The sequence below is a fragment of the Lutjanus erythropterus genome, chromosome 13 (assembly GCF_056507025.1).
Source record: "Lutjanus erythropterus isolate fLutEry1 chromosome 13, fLutEry1.hap2, whole genome shotgun sequence".
In the NCBI taxonomy this organism is placed as follows: Eukaryota; Metazoa; Chordata; class Actinopteri; order Lutjaniformes; family Lutjanidae; genus Lutjanus; species Lutjanus erythropterus.
Window position 1 is genome coordinate 8,968,975 of NC_139329.1, and position 20,364 is coordinate 8,989,338.

A 20,364-nucleotide genomic window follows, 5' to 3' on the forward strand; every position below is an offset into this window, starting at 1 on the left:
TGTCTCCTCATCCTCTTCTTCTTTCCTCCTTTTCCGTCCCCTCCTCTTCATTACTTCCCCTTATGTCTAATGTGTTGTGTGTGCGTGTGTATGTCTGTATTTGTATGCATTTTTTTCCCCCCCTTGTTTGGTGGGTGTCTGTCTCCCCCTGCTGGCAGAGGGGGATTACTGCCCCTGGGATAGAGAGCTCCAGTCAGGCCTTTGGCTGGAGAAGTACCTCACAGATGAAGAGGATGTTGGTACATTTAAAGGTAGCAGCAGAACTGCTTGTGGATGTGTTTGCAGTAACTCTGAGCGTGATATATAATCCTCCTAGCTGGTTTGGGTTTCTTTTTCAAGGATTTCTACAATAAGAGTGTGGCTTTGACTTTTTTGTTGTCTTTGTTTTTGTGTTTTTTGCATTGGTTGCAGTTGTGTTTTTAAAGAATTTTGGGTTCATAAGTGTGTCTTGTTTTTAAGAGTTACTCTGAGTCTCATCCCATTTTAACCTGCTGTTTAATCCCTCTGATTTTGTAAATGGCTTTAATACACTAATCTGATAAATGTCAGAAATGTTTGTGTTTTTCCCTCCTAGGCACTGCAGTTATGTTTTGGTTTTAAAAGAATAGTTTGGATTGTTGGATGTGGAGCTGTATGAGCTGCTTATCTATAATCAGTTTATTACCTACACTGATGCCAGTCGCTCCAGTGGCCCTACATGGAAGCTAAGCAATGTAGTGCTGTTGACAGGGTCAGCATCAAGAGGTATTTTAGCCCTTTAAAAAAGTCCCATCTAAAAAAAATCAACATGATTTTAAGAGTTTGCTGTATTTACAGTATTTTACTGGTTTACCTTGCAGTCAGACAGCCTTTTCCAACTGGTTTTATAACCCAAATATTGCTTTCTTGCTCAACCAGACTCCATTCAGAAGAAATCAGTAATTTTACCTTTAAGAATACAGGAGTTGCTGGTCTACTGCTGTTTTGATTTTTTTTTTTTAGCTTGTTTGTGTTATTGTGTGACTTTGGTATTTACAAGTTTAATTTGGATTCACCAAAGTCACACAATAACACAAACAAACTAACAGAACAAGACAGTAGGCCAGCAGTTCTGTGAGGTAAAATTACTGATTTCACCAGTGAAGTCTGGTTGAGTGAAGTAAAGCGATATCTGGTGTATATAATGTCGATTTCCATTTGGAAAAGTCTGTCTGGCAGAAAAGTAAAGTAGTGAAAAAATTTTCTACATATAACATACGCTTTTTTAAGTGGATAAACTACATTTCATTGCTGAGCCTGTCCACAGCAGTACATAGCTTAGCTTCCATGCAGGTACTTCTCTCTGTTTGTCCAAACCAAGATGCGTTGACCACCATCTACTGTAGGTAATACACTGACTATCGACAGCTTCACATCAAACAACCCGAACTATCCTTTGAAATGACAGATTTGGTCTGTTCAACAAACGGAAATTCTTTCTTATTTTTTTTTAACCTCATATCCTTGAAGCTCACTTTTATGGTTTGACTTTTTTCCAGTCTAGTGCATGCAGCCTCCCTCTACCTCGCCTCTAATGAATTCTTTTGTTGCTGCAGTTGTCTAACTGTCTCTCTGCCTTTTCTTTTTCATTTTTGTCCTGTCTTTTCCGTTCCCTCTTCTTCTGTTTCTTCACCTTTTCCGCACTTTTTCTCTCTTTGTCTGTCTCTGATTTCCCAATTCACACACGACTTCACCCCAAACACAAACAACGCTGCACCACATGCCGACACCCTCATTTAGCCAAGAACCTTCAGATCCAACAAGTCCTGCAGCCTGTGGATCCCCAGGCCATTCCAGGTTTGGTGAGAACACACCTGGACTCTGAGGGAGACAAGAATGGCCAGGCGGCCTCGGCCTCCCAACTCTCCCAACCCTCTGAGCTCACGCAGCCCTCCTCCACAGGTAACCCACCCAGAGGAGCTGAACACCTGGGATTTGGAGTCCCAAGCTGTAGGCCTCGCAGGGTTAAAGATCAGGGCGTCTCATTTCACCAGTGTGGCTGCTGCTGTCCTGTTTGTACGTCAGTGTCTGTGACAGGAGGAGCCACCTCCCCCAACTAACCCACCTGTTGTTTTTAATCATGTCTGATATTGTACATTTTTGTCATATTGCTTTTTTTCTCCTTGGAATGTCTAATTTTGTGTTCAGTCTTTTAATTTGTCGTGCAGAGCCGCTGTCAGTCCTCTGGGGTGAATTTAAAGCTCTTCAACCACATCCCAGTGCACCATATAACCCCCTCATCAGTTCTTTTGATTTTTGTTCTGCTTTGTTCTTTTGTGTTCTGCTTATGTTCTTTCCCATGTGTCTAATTTACTTTGCTGTTATTTCCCTGCCATCTATCCCTTGTGGTTCTGTATCTTCTGGTTCGAACATAGCCCCCGCCCACTCATCCGCCCGACACGAGGCAGTGAGAGTCTGGTTGGAGTCCATGTCTGGAGGTAGCACAGACTTAAAAGGGATCATGACATCCCGTCTTAGACTCGTGCTCTGTCTGTCTGTCAGCTGGCATTTTCCTGGAGCATGCAGAAACACACACAGAGACCAGTGAATTCACAAGCATGCATGCTGGAAGGCACAAGAGTTCGGCTCTCTTGCTGCCAGATCAACACCTGTATTTCACCCCTCGCTTCTCATCCAACCCTTTTAACTTCCAAAATATATATTTTCTCTCTACTCACATGGTCTATTGTACTGCATTGTAAGGTATTCAGGGACAAATCAAGGCTTGAAAACACTTAACACCACAGTGTTTCTTGCCCTGATGGGTAATGCGGGGGATATTTCACTTGGAATCTGCTATCACTGTTGTTACATGTTTGAACTAACCCTTAAATGCCACTTGTACTTACACAAAGTTGAGCTGTGGAGGTACTTTAGAAACTGTTTAAAAACTTGAATGAATGGAATGAGAGTCCTACACATGTATTCAATGTCGTAGGCAGCGATTGTGGTCAGGGTTAAAAGCTTAGTTAAGATCTTCTTGTGCTCAGACCCACTAGAATAATGTTCTCTCAGTATCTGCCTGTGCACCCACCTGAACAATCGCCTTACTTTATCGCATTTAGCAGAGGTGACTTTTAAGGTTGTGCTATTATTTCAAAATTGCATGAATTAACTGTGAGGGTCACCCCTGATTTTAGTTATGTTAGAATAGTTCTCTTTCCCAGCACATTTTGTTTACATGAGGGACTGCTGCTCGTCTTTTAACTGATGTCTTTAACATTTTGGTTTTGCTTTGCTCAGTTCAAATGCCATCCATTTGCCATTTCAAAAATGGAGAGCTGCATGGTATCTTTTTACTAATGCTACTCTGCGCCCATCCTTTGTTCATAATTATTGACATAGCTGCTGTACACGATTTCATTTGTATGCTAAACTATTGTGGGATTTTTCTCGCCAAAAAACTTAACTTATAGCTGTGCTCAGAATAAAAATGGATTTTGGTTTCAAAGGCTTTTCATCCTTTTTCAGCAATTTATATTTTCCTATAACTGCTCTCCACTCTTCAAAATTGGTTGTGATAGATTTTTTCATTAAGTGATCTTGGAGCTCTGGTGCTTCAAAAAAAAAAAAGACTTCAGCCTGCACTAAGAATTTCTGAGAAAAGTTCAGTGAATGATGTTAGGAAGTTGAAAAACATATTGACTGAATAGAGAAAGTGTAACCAGGTGACTCAATTGTTTTTTTTTTGCCTTTTCTTTGTCATGCCAGAGCCCTGCGAAGATGAGGATCTGGAAGCAGAAGCAGACAGTCCAGATATGGAGCCCGGTACAGAGATGGATCAAGGTGAGCTGTCAGAATAATACAAATCATAATAATAATTCTTTTCACAGTGCAATAGAAGGATATAAATACTTAAATGTATAAAACTGTGTAACAGTTTAATATTTCATAATGTTATCTTTAATTTTCAGATGACATCCCATCAGATGCAGAAGCTGAGGCACGTTTACATCAGTCAGAACGTGCCGAAGTGCTTCCTGAGGAAGACAAGAAATCAGAAAGTTTGAACATGGCCTCCAGTATTGGTACATGTCACTGATAATTCCTCTATCATTCAGGTATAGTTTCATGCAACTAAGAGCAGTAATATTTTTGTTGTATGTGCACTCAGAACCATCCAGTGTCAGCCCAGTGCAGAAAGAAGATGTTGTTCTTTCCCCACTCAAACCATCTCCAGAGCCTGAAACACAGGTGAGATAATTCAGCACTTCTCAAGCTAAAGGTATGAGGTGTTACAAGGTTCCCAGAGTCCTGGAAAACCTGGGAGAACAATTTTCCATGCATGAAAAGCACTGGGAAGGTGATCAAAAAGTATAATGTTCTAGAAAATCGTGTGTTGTTTAGGAAAATTGTTTCAACATTCTCCTATTTTCCATTGAAGCAGTCAAATATCCATCAGAACTCTGACAGCTGGCTGTCCAAAATGAATAGTAAAGAGGCTAAAGTGCTGTATGGAGTGATAAACTGGTAAGAGTCATTGGCAGTTAATAATCCAGGCAAACTTGATATATTAATATTTAGTTATGTTCAGTCTCTTGTCAGTAGGCAATTTTCAGGTTATAAATTAATAAAATAATAAAGTAATAATAATAAGAAGAGGACATTTTTATTATGTAACACTTGCTAAGCATAAAACACAAAGTACTTTTATGTAGAAACAAAATAAAATACAATGATGGAATACTATAAAAAGAAAAAATACAGGGATATTAAAACTAAGCAATTAAACAAGGCAAGAAATTAGAAAAAAAAAAAAAAAACTGCAAAAGGAGATAGTAATAAAAGTAGTCACGTCATCCTGGATGAGCCCATAATTTGTTAGGAAAAAAATTATGAGACACAGGCTGAAGACAAATACTAATACTGGACTGTCACATTTTGAAGACCTTTTCAGAGACACCAGTGCACTGAAACCCATTATTTCCAACAGTATGGCTGCACCTCAAGGCTTTGTCTGCATCAAGTACAGCTGCGAGGCTTTGAATCAGGCTTTCACAGAAAGGAACATATTAGCGTATGGTGCAAGCGTCATACCAGCTAGATTATCACTAAAAATGTCTTGGAAAAATTGTGGAAAATATCCAGATAAGAGTGGGAACCTAGTGTTACTTTTGACTAACTCCAGATCATCTCTGTTTCTTTTCCAGATAACTCTGGACCTAACTCCTGGCACCCGCTTTTTCCCAGAACCGTTCATACCTGAGGAAATGAAGCCTGAGAGGACGTCTCCCTCTCCTCCTCCTCCAGCCGCCAAGAGCCCGCCGTGCCCTTCACCTGTTCCAGTCCAGGAGCCTTCCTCTGTTCCTTCTCCTACTCCCCCTGCTGCTGCTCCTTCCCCTGTCAGTGTCCCTGCCTCACCCCTGCCCAGTTCAACCACCAAATCACCCCTCAGCTCTCCAGTCAAACCAGCCATCGAGCCACCTGTCAGATCACCCATCAGCTCTCCTGTCAAGTCACCTGTTGCCTCTCCAATCTGCTCCCAGCCCACCCCCCTACCAGAGACTTCTGCACCTAAATCTCCTGTCTACCCTCACCGCTCGATTTGCCCTCTCACAGGTAACCCCCTCTCCCCGATCTGTGCCCAGCCTTTGCCCTGCCAGGAACCGTCATCACCACTCACCTCTGACTCCCCAGTCAGAACTCAGCCTGTTCCTGGAGTTACTTCCACACCCATGACCAAAACAGAAAAGAGCACACCTGAGCCCTCGAATCCCGTAGACTCCTCAACGGAGGAAACTCCATCTAAAAAGACAGATATCATTGAGGAATTCTGGTTAAAGAGTGCTGAGATCAGGAAGAGCCTCGGTCTGACCCCGCTGGACCGCAGTAGTAAAATCTTAGAGAAGAGTGTTGTTAAGGCTCCAACGCAGGAGCCCACCCCTGTCAAGACACAGTCTCCAGAGGTGTCTGAGGAACAGAAGCCTGCCTTCACTGGCCGGGCAGTCATCCGCAGACTCAACATCACCCTTGAGGGTCAGGTCATCACACCCATCACTCCTGTGGAGCCGAAGAGTAACGGCTCTGATAAGAAGGACCTCAGCAGCAGCTCCGGTTTGGGGTTGAATGGGAGCATGGTCACGAGCCAGACAGCAAACAGCGACAGCTACAACACATCTGACTCCGCCATGCTCACCCCGCCCTCCAGCCCACCACCACCTGTGCCTGCTAACCAGTCTCCAGCCGTGCTCAGGCAGCAGAGACACCAGGTGTCCTGGAGCAACGGGACAGAAAAAGCTCCACCTGAGCGTGCCAAAGAGCCAGCAAAAACTAAGAGTCCTGTTCCTGCGCCGAGGACCCAGCTGAGCCCCGTGTCTGCACCCAAACCCGCACCCAGGAAGCTCTCCTCACCTCAGGCAGAGCCGGAATCGCCTCCAGTGGTTGTCATGAGGGAGAAGAAGAAGAAGCCACAGCCAGCGGAGGTGAGGAAGTCGTTTGTGGAGACGGTGGAGGAGATTCCATTTGCTGATGACGTGGAGGAGACCTACGATGAGCGGACACCAGAGACAAGCATGAACAGGTACTATACTCCACCCACTAGCAAGCCCAGCAGGGAGAGACCTCCCCTGCATCTGGCTCTGGCTATGGAAAACGGTAAACCCAATATCCCCGTCAACCCGGCGTCTAAGACCCCGAGAGCAACTCAGTTCTCCCCGGAGGCCAAGGAGATTGCTGAGGAGAGAATCAGGGCCAGAGAAAAGTCTGTGAAGAGTCAAGCTCTAAAAGACGCCATGGCCAAGCAGCTCAACAAAATGAAAGAAACTGAAGCAGACAAGGGCGCCTCACCCAAAGTGGCCTGGAGCGTAACCCCGGAAGCTGCTGGAAAAAGCAAAAAGTCAGCCGCGTCTCCAAAGACATCAGCCGTGAAAGCTCTGGAATCAAAAAAGGTGGAGACGTTACCCGAGCGCTTCTTCAGCAGCAACAAGAGTCTGGACAGCTCGGTGGCCTCGTCGGACGGCTCCACTTCAAGTAAGAGCAAGAAACGAAGTTCCCTCTTCTCGCCGCGCAAGAACAAGAAGGAGAAAAAAGCCAAGAACGACAGCAGCAGGCTCTCTGGCACGGACGAGACGCCGCCCAAACACAAGTCACTGTGGAAGGCTGTCTTCTCAGGGTACAAGAAGGACAAGAAGAAGAAGGATGATAAATCGTGTCCGAGCACGCCGTCCTCGAGTTCCACCACTCAGGACTCTGGGAAGAAGAGGACGTCACCTCTTGGGAGATCATCAGGTGAGAACGGTGATCCAGTGCAGTTTTTCAACGTGATATCAGTTTATTATGTTAAAGCTTTATTATTTAACATTTTGTATCAAAATGTCCAAAACCAACTAGACATATTGTTATATATTTTGTTGAGTTGTGTACTTATCCCAAATATTTCCGACAAAGTTCCAAACCAGAGAAAGGTAATGATCTGTTTCCTTGCTGTATATTCTGGGAAAATATGGAATACATCGAATATGTAAGAGAGTGAGGGAGGAAATTGGTGAAAATATGGAAGTAAAAAAAAAAGTATTAAGTACTCTACTGGTATCAGTATCACATTATGAGTACTGCTGGTATAATAATTTTTTAAATGATCTCCAGCTCCAGCATCTGTGCAGCTTGTTTTTACTTATTAATTTGTGGAGTGGAGTTTTATAGCCAGCCTTTTGAAACTTTCTCTTAATTCAAGTTGTTCTATTTGTGTTTTTTATTTATAATTCACATAGTTTCATTGCCATTATGTCAATTAGGATTTTATAATATATTGGTATTGGCATTAGCCCTACTTCAGATGGTATCGAACTATGTCTTGTGTTCTGTTTTTTAAAATGTGAGAGACACCCCTAGTGGTTAAAGTTACCTATTAGGCTTTTAATATGAAAAATAAATATAATAATACATATTTATTTCTCTGCTTTTTGTTTATTACAGACTTGAAATCCCGAAGAAACTTGAGCTTCTCTGAGGACTCTGACCTGTCTTGTGATGATGTTCTGGAGAGATCCTCCCAGAAGTCAAAGGCAGATGTAAGTCATAATAGATGCTATTAGACCTTTCACCTCTGTCTCATTATGTGTTTACACATGTGTAGCCTCGCAAAGCCAGCCTGAGATCAAGAGCATTTTAGTGAGGCCAGCTGTTCAGCACCTTTCAGCAAAGTTCAGTGAGAGGTTTAGATGAGGATGTGACTCACTGAAAAATTCTCAACAGCAACAGTTTTTGATCTTTGTGTTAAAGTGAAGTATGATCCTGAAACTTCAAGGCCTGTTTTTCACCTCTTTAATCAAAAGCTGATTCTGGTGAATAATTTGGACAAAATCAGACAGTACACCCTTACAAACTACTTTCTAGCAGGTGATATGTTCATCCAGTAACGTGTAACAAAACAGGCATTTTTAAAATTCCTGTTTAGCCTTCCCAGACCAGAGTGAATGACATTTGCAGACAGGCTAGACCCATCAACATCACATCTATTGCATTCATTTCTGTTTCACTTTCCTTTAAATAATGTCTTCCACTCCCAGCGGCACATGGACATCTTTGACCTAGTATCAGGCATGCAGAAGGAAGCGATAAAGGAAGAGAAACTGGAGAAGAAGAAAAGGAGGGAGTTAAAGGACAGAAAGAGGGTGAAAGAGAGGCATAAACAAAAAGAGCGGGAAAAAGAGGTTGATCGAGAAAAGGAGAAAGACGAGGAGGAGGTATTGTGCAGAAAAGGGGTCAAATGATTTTGAATTTCATATAAACATAACCGCTGTAATATCTAAGTTCACAGCGCTTGCGTCTGGCTTTTAGCCTGACCTCAAATGAATCTTTAATACTTAATTTATCTATTTTTTAAGTCGTGTCAGTCAGAAGTGTTCTCGGTGCAAATTGTGCAAGCATCTCATAATAAAAACACATTTTCAAGGTGTTAGAGCCTCGCGATATGACATGTTAAATGCACATCATAATGATTTCCATTAGCAAAGTCACTAAACGAGTTAATTCTTCAAAAGTCTGGGCTCATTAAAAATGCAGGTGGCATGGATCTGATTAAGCCTGTGCAGAAATTCAGCACAAAAAACCCAAATTTCTGTAATATGAGTTCTTTTATTTGAATCCATTTGCATTCATTATGTCAGGCTGAAATTCAAAATTATTTTCTCCTCTGCTGCTCAGTCTCTGTGTGTGTGTGTTTCTGGTGGCTTAGATAGATACAGTCGAGTTCAGGGCCAGAGGCATGAATTCATTAAGCATTGTAAACACATCTAAGAAACTCAGACACGCTCCTGCTTTGTTTTTATTCATTTTGACGACGTATACGAAGCGTGGATTGACATTTTGTAATCCTTCAGTAATAAAATCGATCAGAATTTGGACTTTCTACAGCACCAGGAGGTTAAAGCTGTATCATGCCTGCCAGGCCGTAATTCAATAAGAGCCCAGAGGAATTGTGTAGACTAGTCTCTAGTGACTGTTGTGTGGTTCATAGTTCTCATCTCAGATCTGTGAGTGTATTAGATATATTCTCGTAGAGATCATTGAAGAATTAGTATTAATAGACCTGTCTTTATGGTAAAGACTAGGCTCTAAAATCTTTGGTCTTTGTCTGGCTTTACACGTTGAATCTTTCATTCAACTAGCTGCAGGCTGCAAATTGTTTGAAATAAAATTTTGTTTTCTTGCTGGATAATATCAGTCCAGCCGTGCTGTATTGCTTTTTCTTCTGGCACTGGCTAGCGACTTTGTTTAATAATGGCTGTCCCAGTGAATAGGAATAAAGCTATTGGTGCATCAATGCTTATTGATATGCTGAATGAAAAAATATAACTGGCTGGCTGCTCAAAAGAGACACCAATGGATCATTTCACACTCTATTTAAGGAGCTTAAGTCAATGAGCATCAAGGGAGCGAATTTAATTGAAGGAAAGTAAAGAATTAAGTAGTTCTCTGTCGCCACCTTTTGACATTAATATAAAATTGTATCTTTGCATATGCTGGTATTTTAATGAACAGCTCTAATTCGCACAGAAACTTTATATTAAAACACCACTATAACAAAGGTAGCGGTAACGTTAATCACCTGCTAACTGCAGTGTAAACAAACCTTGCCCCACTCGTGTTTGTTTGTTGACATTGTCTGAAGTCTATGAGGATAATTTCCTTCTGAAAACCTCCAGAAGACCATCTTCTATTTTATTATTTTGATTTTGTTTTTTCAAGTCAAAATCAGTTGAAAATGGTTGAAATATTTTGGAAAAAGGAATGTTTGATGTCATTATCTACTGTGTGAAAATATTTTCACAAAGTTGTGTGTTTTTGCAACCAAACTGAGTTTCAACCAACTAAAGTTGCGTGAATGTTTGACAGTGTAAAGCCAGCCTCAGACTCAGACAGTTTCCTTACAATGTGATTTGTAATTGTTGTTTTGTTGGACTAATTTCTAACATAGATGTATCAAATGTCGCTGCACCCTGCCATTTGTGTTTTGGTGTGGGATATTAACATTGCCTGTTTTGATTGTACCAGCTAAATTATTACTTTTGTTTTATTTGGACCAGTTTAACATAATCATTAACCCATTTAATCATATCATCTGTATCATGTTTGTTTTCCTCCCTTTTTGTTGTGTCTTCCCCAAGTCTGTTTATGTCCCTCACGCACTGGCGTTCAAGAGATCGTACGCCACAAAGGTAGTATTACATATGTTCCCATTGATAACCCCCACCACCCCCAGCCTCCTGCGCATGTGCCAGTAATAACACCTTATGTGCATCTGGCCTAAAACTAACCGTCCTCTCTGGATGCATGTGACAGTCTGACTGCAGCAGCGCCCACTCACTCACTGCTCTGTTCAAACATGACTCTCATGGTTCACTTTTCTGGTCACAGTGATACCTCTGTGTCTTGATATCAGGGTCTTTTCCTCTCTGACTGGTATGATATTAACCTGCCTATCTCTCACCGTGGCACTGTTTTTCCTCCAGTCTGGCTACTGGAATAACTTTGACACGTATTTCTTCAGTACTATTCTCTCTTTCCTCTGATTTATGCCAGCTTTTTATGTCCTCAAAAGGTAGCTAACAGGGGAAACATCCCGGCTTTATTCACATACTGTATTGCCTGTTATTATGGAGGATGCTATAATGTGAAGAAGGATTATAACTGTGAGAGCAGCAGTGAAGTTGATGTATGTGTCACATTGTGTTCTAAGATGGCTTATGTTACAGAGTTATAGTCCTAGAGAAGCCTGTAGATGTGTAGTGAATTTTTAAATATTCCAAAATAGATTTCATTGTGTTAGTCGATGTTGTCTCTCACCTTCTGCAAGGTCTAATCAGTTTTCCCAACCTCCTCTCCTGGCCAGCGCCCCATGGAGTCAACTCCACATATTATCAGCTTGTGAATGAGACTTCTCTGACCCTCTTTCTTTGTTATTACACCAGAAAACCTACACAGAGGAAGAGCTGAATGCCAAGCTGACACGAAGAGTTCAGAAAGCTGCACGACGGCAAGCCAAGCAGGAGGAACTCAAGAGGCTGCACAGAGCCCAGGTAACTGACTGCAATACTGCTGATTGCACGGAGCTTTTAAATAATATCTTGATCTTCTTAGGCAATTCTGCAATACACAATATATAAATACATATTTCAATATGCACATTTCCTCTTAAATAACTTGCTGTAAATTCTCAAATATCGCAAACATATGATGATCTTGTAGAAAATGATGCACTGCTGTAGATTAAACTACCCAACAGATGGGACTGGGGGAAATGGACAAAATCAAATATCACAATATCTCTGACCAAATACTTCAATATCAATACTGTGACAGTGTTGTAGGGATGACTATTGGTGCTTTTACCAAAAATTAGATTTTTGATAAAAAAAAAAAAACAGCAGTAATGTGGATAAATTTAAGTGGTTAAGGACAAATAACAGAACAGCTAAAACGGTCTGGCAAGTTTAGAAAAATACATCAGTTTACTATATTATTAATACAGCCTTTAAAACAAGAAAGCAACACTTTTTTTTTAATCTAGACTCATGTAACAATATCCATATAATATCAATATATTGCCCAATATGTTGTTCATACACCAAAGCATTGGATAAACACAGGTGTTACCAATAATATTAATTAAGGTCCCATTCCAATTAGTGTGACAGAGCCTTTCTAGTGAGCCAACATGCACAACAGCAGCACCCTGACTCTATTTGACCTGAATGGAACAGTACCTTAATTGGTATCACTGGTAACACCTGTATGTATAAATCCTACTATTTCATGTCAGAATGGCTGCTATGAAAGAGATCTATTGTTAGTTGTATAATAAAGATGTTTTACACCAGTATCGCTTTCACTGTTACTCAGTGTTGTTCTGTGTTTTTTTTTTTTTTTACCATATGTTCAATCTAATGTGACTCAACCCTCTTGGAGTGTGTTCAGATTCATCCTTTGGTTAGGAAATCCACTGTGATTGATGTTGTAACTCTGCAGTCAGCCTCCCAGTCCACTGACTCAGCACTAAGCCACAGCTAAAGTCTCTCCTCCTGAAGCTGTGGTTAGCTGGCCTAAATTTTCCTTCCTTTCCGTGGGTTTTGCAGAACCCAAAGCACGCTTCTTGTGTAGCTCCTCTTGCTGCATGACACTGATAAAGTTCAGCGCTGAGGGGGAAAGAAAACTTTCAAATTATGCTGGTTCTTCTCATTTTTCATATCTCTCACTCTGCCCCTCACAAAACTTTACCCACATTGAACCAAATGTCATTAATCAAATCATCATTAATTATATCCTGCTCAGTATGGCTACATTTGTTTATTACAAATCACTAAACACGGGGTATTAAAGGCAATTCTCCTTTTCATTAAAGGGTTCTGTGTGAGCTAAATTTGCTAGTAGACATGCAAAACCCATTTGAACTAGTTTCAACTGGGCCACTCGATAACATTATATCAGTTACTCCGCACTTAATATATCTGGCAGATAATAATCAGTAGTACCTGCAATGAAGCAAGTGAATAACTTCAATAGCTTGGCATTTTAATTAAACTAAAATAGAGCTGCAATGATAGTCAATTAATCGCTTAGAGGTCAACTACTAAATTATGAAGGCATTTATTTTGATAATAGGTTAATCGCTTTGAGTGTCCTCTGTGACAGTAAACTGATTATCTTTGGGTTGTTGACGAAACAAAAAATTTGAGGACGTCAAATAAATTGATAATGAAAATAATCATTAGTTGCAGCCCTACACTGAAAAAGGACTGAACAATTAATAAAAATATTTTCAAAATTGCATCATGGCCAAGTGCGATATCCAGATCACAGAAGATGTCATTTTCATTTGATAAAGGTAAAATGTGTCTAAACAAAATATTATAAATTAAGCATTGTGGTGCTGCAGACATGCCCCAGCCTACAAATTATTATCATCATTTTTATCCCAGTGGAACCCACAGAGCATCTGTTCTATATTTGAATATAGCACACGGGAGAGACATTCATTTTAAAGAAATTCCCAGTGTATTAAAACATAGGAAAAAAAAGTCCTGAAGTCTGTGTTGTAGATCTTCTTCTTTAGTTGTAATCAATAATCTGAACCAAAAACATTCATTGTAAAGATGAGATCTGTGACTTTTCAGAAGAACAGAAGAACACAGCAATGAATCAGAAAAATAAAATGCCATTTATTGTATTTTCAAAAGCACAAATAAACGCGGCCACACCTCAGCATAATGCTTGATTTTGTGTGAATACGGCTGAAGCTCTCCCTGTGTGTGTAAAACTCTTTCTGCAGCTCTCACAAGACAGAGAGCAGCAGAAAGAGACAGAGACCATGATGCATGTGTTGGTCACTGCGCGTTGTTTTGTTTATATGAGTTGTTTTTCGGAAAAATGTGGATGGCAAATGTTTAAAGACATATTTTCCTTTAAAATGAATACTCATTTACTTACTTCTTAAAGCATTAGCAGTTAAATGCAGATATTTGACATGGTCTACCTGCTGCTTCACCTGGCTCTGTGTCCTCCAGTACTAGAGCCCTAAACAGGAGATATCCACTGACGGATCCTCCGCTTCGTTGGTTACTTGCCACTGATTCACTGATTAAGAGGAAATATTAGTAAGAACTAATTTTGACTTTACTTCATCCCCTCTATCATTGCCCCTTATTCCCCTCCACCGCCACTACCAATAACAAGTGACGGTGAGATGAGAGCCAAAGAGGGGGAGAACTATGAAATATTAATAGTATTTTTGTGTGAAAATCATGAAATAATATTTGTCTGTCAGAACAGCCTCACTTACTTGTAGACATCAATACAGTTCTAATTAGCAGTGCTCCCGTTGCGGCCTGAGACATTTATTTTTAATGAGGGTAAACTGTTGCATCAGTCGAGTGTTAGAGGTAACCTCTGCAGCCGCCTCCCTTAGAAACTTTTGGGACAAATGAGCTGCAATTAGTTGAACTGTAGATGTTATTATTCTGTGCGCCCGTGTGCGATGACTCAGGTTGTTTATGCCGTACCCGCGTCCCTGTGCGTGTGCACGCCATTAATAAGGTTACTCTGAACCCGCCTGTCGTTTCAGATCATCCAGCGACAGTTGGAGCAGGTGGAGGAGAAGCAGAGACAGCTGGAGGAGAGGGGTGTAGCTGTGGAGAAGGCGTTGAGAGGAGAAGCAGGTAACAGCTTGTCACTTACACGGTCATACATTTCTTTCTAAATCAATTTGGCCATCCCTCGTGGCGTAGTGTCACCAGTAATGCCACTGCAGTTAGACATAATGCCCATATTCAGTGAACTAAAGGGTGCAGTATGTTTCATAACACATATAACTCTGATTATTAATAATTTTGTTAGCAATTTACTCTATGTATCATAATTAAATATTGTTTTTGTGTCAGCGCTGGCTCTATGAGACCATGCTTTATCTTTATATGATATGAGTTCAGCATTTATAGAGCCCTAAAGGGAATAATAAGAATAATATCGATGATTAGGATGATGTAACCTAGAGTTGCATTACCTCAGTAAAGCTGTCCCTCTGCAGTCATTTAGACTGTGTGGAAATCACAGTCTGCTGATGCCATTTATTCAATGTGAGGCCTATTTCAGGACGTAGTTTTGTGTTCAGAAAGTCATGTTTGTTTCTCCAAAGTAATAAACCCAAATTGTTCTTGACAAGGGACTATCACAGACAATATACTTCCTAGATGAAGAATACGTTATTTGTTGGGGGAGCAGCGCAGTTCATTATTTGCAGCAGTTTTACAAGCGTGTGAAGCATGACTAGTGCTCAGAAGCAATAACACATTATTTGGGTGATGTGAGTTTTGTATGCGAGTAAGGCTGTCTTTTATAGAGTTGACAGCGTATTCCATCCTAATTTACTTAATGGTGATGGCGACAGAATTTCAATTAAAGCTTTTATCATGCAAATGCATTCACGTAGTGAACCTTATATTAAAATCGGACATTTTCCCCATCAATCGAATAACTATTTACTTTTACCATCAGCTGTTTCTCCAGTCAACTGTTTGAGTATGTTTTAACTTGTTTACTACTCTACTCTCTTGAAGGATTGTATAAAGGTACTTATACATTACCCAAACAGCACAAAAGAAGATCAGGTATTAGATTTACTGTAGTTTCTTTCTTTCTTTTTTTTATTTATTAATGACATGTGACACTGTTATGTAGGCTCCATCTGTGGTGACACACTGCAACAGTTCTCCATCTCTGAACATGTCTGTTCATAACATGTCCGCCATCGTCAGTCCGAGCTGCATGCGATCAGGAGAATGTGTGTCCCCGACATAGATTTGTGTGTGTGCTCGTTCTGGATGTGTTTTTTTTTTTTTTGTCTCCGTCACTGCCTCTCAATGAGGAGAGTTTCTGTACTCTGATCAACACTCAGATCACGTTCCATTCTTAAAAAAAATATGCAATCAGATTGAAATCAAATAGAAATTGGTTTACAGGCTGACAACTTCTTTATTAAAATATTTTCTGCAAATGTTTACTGTGGCTGAGTGACTTGACGCAGATATTTGTTGAGATTTTATTAATATCTTTTTTTTTATTATTATTATTGTTGTGATGAGCAACAGCAATCCAGAGCTGTTTCAGACTTTATCTGTTGTGCTCACTCACTTAACACTCAGCTGCTCTTTCAGTCTGAAATTATTAAATCATTCAATTATTGTAATCGAACATCGTTGCACATTGATTGGATGTTATGCAACTGGAGAAAATGAAAGCATTTATCGCTGTTAAATGCACGCCATACAAAAAAACCCCATCAATTTCCCCGACACGAAACACATTACAAGAGGCTTTGTGTGATGTTAAGCAGACTGAGCCAGTAAACAGCAATACAGCAAATCTATGTTGCAGTCTCTTTATTATTTTTGAAAATGCCGTGTAGCATTGCACAACCTGCACCGTGGTGAGTACTGACGGACTCTCTTTGTTCTGAGTGTTGCTGCAGCGTGTGTACGTGTGTGTCCGTGTGTGTGTCCGAATATGTTTGCAAGAACATGCATGACTTGCCGTTGTTGGAGAATTCTGTGCGTGTGTGTTTGTGTGCCCAGTTTGGGGGCTGTGTGAAATAACTCCTCTCTAATATATCCCTGTCATTGTAGACTATTGGGGAGATTCTAATTACAGTGAAATCCTGGACTTGCATCTGGGCGGTATGTATTTCAAATCTGTCGCTTTAAACTAACCTAATGGCTAACCCAATCTGTCCTTTACCCCCCTGTTGTTTTTTTCTTTTTTACTACTTGAGCTTTGTACCCCTCATATCTACCTTTATTGGCTGACTGGCTGGCTGGCTAATAGGCTAGCTGGCTGGCTTTTAGCCTCATTGCAATACTTTCTGCTCCTATGACTCCCCCATTCCTCCCCCCCTCCACCCTCACTGGGTTTCTAGTTCAGACACTCTTTACATCAAACAGAGATCAGACACTCGGCCTCATGCTGTCCTCTTAAGATCTTCTTTGATCTCAGTAAACTTATGAATGATGAATGAATGAATTAATGAGTAACTTTTATTTGTCACTCCTCAGCATGCAAACGGCACAATACAGACAGTGACATGTTGCAGAGAGAGACGGAAATGCAATATTCTTGCATTCAGAGAAACACTGAGGAACGCAGTCAGTAAAATAAAAGTAGTAAAACAATGAAACAAAAGTAAATAACTCACTAGCATTGTTGACCATACAGTTTCATACTACATACAGCACATGTTCATTAAAGATTGCTTACTTTGTATATTCATTGATATATAGTTTGCCAGACAAAATGGATGCATCATTTGTTAACCAAAATCATGCAAAGTATGAGCATGATGGTTGAGACAGGAAACGGTCCAAAAGCACTTTGGACTCTGACATCAGGTTTAAGCCTGCTGATGTTTTATGTATTTCTTATTGTCAGTGAATCTCATGAAATGACCAAAACCAGCAATTAATACTACAATACTAACAAGTATTGTCTGTCCAATTTGAAGCTTATTGAAGCCTATTTGTCTGTGTCACAGAGCTCCATTTTCGTCTATCTAGCTATTAAAAACGCATCAATAAGCCACATAAGGTGACTGTAGTGAAACTCCACCTGGCAGCTGCTGCCATGAACTAGAGCAGTGGTCACCAAAACAATAAGTGATTCATTCCAAAGTTTTACTGTTAAAAATTAACATCAATTAAAATTGCATCCATTCTGAGAACAAGACATTTTTCTATCCAACAGAGTCGGCTTATACACACTCATCCCAGTAATCATGATTAATTATGACAGAGCTTGAGAGGTCACAGACATGTGGCCTACTAAGTATCCTACTGTTTCTGAGTGAGGACAAAAAAAAAAAAAAAAAAACTTTTTAAATAGGTATGTGCACACCTAATTTCAACTTCAGAGCAGGCATCCTGTGATTTTTGTTGCCCCCCTGAGGGAGGCCCGGACCCCAGGTTGAGGTGTGTATTAATCCATAGCTGAAAATAGTCCCCAACAAATACTCTGTTTACTCCTGCTTTAATGTTTGCTTAAAAAAACAAAAAACAAAAAACCTTCTGGCAGGAGACTGCGGTCCATCAGGACCAGACAGGAAAGCAGTTTCCCAACTGCAGCTGGCCTCATCAACAAGTTCAGTGACCCCCACTGAAACTAACTTTCTATTTTCTATTTATGCTTCTTGGCTTGCAGTACTTGCATTTCATCTTTTTAAAATATTTTTCTACTGACTAAGTTGTTTTTGTTGTGCACAAAAACACCAGGGCAAATTCCTCCTATTGGCAATAAACCTGATTCTGATTCTGAAACAACAGGGTGCCCAGTGGTTTAGGAAATTATTGTGTCTTTTTTGAAAAACAAAACAAACAAACAAAAAAAAAACTTGTATATTTGTGACTACTTTTTAAAAGGTGTTACATCTTCAGCAGGAGCAAATGGGCTTGAGACTGGGAGTTAAAGCACTGTTGGTTTTGGTCTTATCAAGGGCTTTGCTGACAATAAGAAAATAAGAGAACAACATCAATACTGTCAATCAACTGGGGTATTACTGTATCTTTGTCTCTCTAATTGTATGACACCACATTTAAATTTTACAGCTGTTTTGACGTTATAATCTTCTACAGCTGAAGATAAGATTATATAATCTGACAGTTCTGGTTTGTTTGATCTTGCCTGGTCATGATTGATATGAATTTGTACAAATAGCCAAAATATCACATACCAAAAATATCAGAGATGGAGGAAACACCATTATAACAGAGATGCATGTTGCAAGAAGCAAAAAATTTACAAACACAGACCCCCTCCCACTCACACACACTGTGGAAGTATTGTATAACCTGCCCTGGACTGACTCATACTAAACTGCTGGCATGGCTCTTAGCTTCCCTTCAGAGCTCTGTGCTGCTGTAGTTCTGTCCTGTAGTCCCAGCAATGGCTCCCCTGACTTTCTCATACCTGCTCAGTTGCATAACTCCCCGAGTGTGTGTGTGTGTGTGTGTGTAGTATGTGCTAATAGGCTATGTTGCAACCCTTGACCCGTAGCTGCTACGTCTAAACTGTAATTGGTCAACAATAACACCATGTCCACCATGTCTGGGTGAGACGTCTCGTGATATCTGTTCTTATCTTGTTAGCCTTGCTTGAATATGAGTGGGAATGCATCTTAAAGTCAGCAGGTCTTTTATTATTACTCTACCATTATTCAGATTCAGTGGAATTCCTCAACAAGAATGTGAAAAAGGTGCATTTCCACATGTTTGAGCAGGGCCTGTGCTTCTCTGTGGTTTTGTCTGGCTGGTTGTTGTCGTTACTCATCGGACAAGGAGATCGCGTGGAGTTTTGACATGAAGATCAATATTCGTACACAAAAGAAGTGGTCTATCAGTTCTTGCAGGGGCGTGATGTTTCATCAACTCAAATCCAAACCGTTTTTGTCTTTTTGAGTTGATGCAGGTGATTCACTCCATGTGTGAATGCTTGTCTTGTCTTTGAATATTTGCAACTGGATGCGGTGTGTCTGTAGTGTTCTGAATGTGATATGGAGGAGGATTCCCCCTTGCTGGTAGCTTTCTATTAATCCCTCTCGTCCTATAAGACAAAGAGGATTAACACCTGAGTAAGTATACTTTCCGGGCTTGATCGCGTGATGGGGAAATTTAACTGAATACCAAGCTGTAAGGTGCATAGTTGCTTTATCAGCATGGTTGTACAAACCCCACTTCCAGTAAGTTGAAATACTGTGTAAAATGTAAATTAAAACAGAATGCAGTGATTTGCAAATCCCTATTTACTTTAGTTCAATTGAATACATTACAAAGACAAGACATTCAAACTAATGGAGTGTCTTGGTTTTGGTAGATACACACTCATTCTGAATTTGATGCATGCAGAATGTTTCAAAACAGTTGGGATGTGGGCAATAAAAGAGTTGGTGAGATGCTCAATAAACACCTGTTAGGAACATTCAGGTAAACAGGTTAAATCACAGGTGATAGTATCATGATTCGGTATCATTGCAGTTGATCACAAGAATGGATGGATGGATGGAGGATCACCACTTTGTGAAAAACTGCATGGGTAAACAGTCAGACTGTTTAAGAATAGCATTTCTCAACAAACATTTACTAGTATGTTCCCCTTCTACAATCCATAATAATCTTTAAAAGACCTAAATGACATTGAGTGCTTGTGACCTTCGATCCCCAAGGTGTTACTGCATTTAAAACCCATGTTTATATAAAGGATATTACTGCATGGGCTCAGGAACTGGAAGTTTATCACTGCATCTACAAATGCAAGTTAAGACCCCACCATGCAAAAGGAAAGCCGTATTTTAACGTCATTCAGAAACACCAC

General features: G+C 40.4%; 1 protein-coding gene across 7 annotated transcripts in view; it reads left to right on the top strand.

Moving 5' to 3' along the window:
* Positions 1-20,364, top strand: part of mical3a (microtubule associated monooxygenase, calponin and LIM domain containing 3a) — a 91,686-nt gene that overhangs the window by 61,701 nt on the left and 9,621 nt on the right. For 3 of the 7 annotated variants that reach the window (XM_084734035.1, XM_084734031.1, XM_084734037.1), the window contains 14 exons: positions 159-251; positions 1,759-1,920; positions 2,394-2,456; positions 3,730-3,804; positions 3,933-4,046; positions 4,133-4,212; positions 5,169-7,245; positions 7,933-8,027; positions 8,526-8,702; positions 10,626-10,676; positions 11,430-11,537; positions 14,579-14,672; positions 15,570-15,620; positions 16,635-16,685. In XM_084734035.1, the coding sequence (XP_084590161.1) occupies positions 159-251; positions 1,759-1,920; positions 2,394-2,456; positions 3,730-3,804; positions 3,933-4,046; positions 4,133-4,212; positions 5,169-7,245; positions 7,933-8,027; positions 8,526-8,702; positions 10,626-10,676; positions 11,430-11,537; positions 14,579-14,672; positions 15,570-15,620; positions 16,635-16,685 (3,291 nt within the window). The remainder of the gene's footprint in view (positions 1-158; positions 252-1,758; positions 1,921-2,393; positions 2,457-3,729; positions 3,805-3,932; positions 4,047-4,132; positions 4,213-5,168; positions 7,246-7,932; positions 8,028-8,525; positions 8,703-10,625; positions 10,677-11,429; positions 11,538-14,578; positions 14,673-15,569; positions 15,621-16,634; positions 16,686-20,364) is intronic. The other 4 variants (XM_084734032.1, XM_084734033.1, XM_084734034.1 and 1 more) reach the window with 4 other exon arrangements.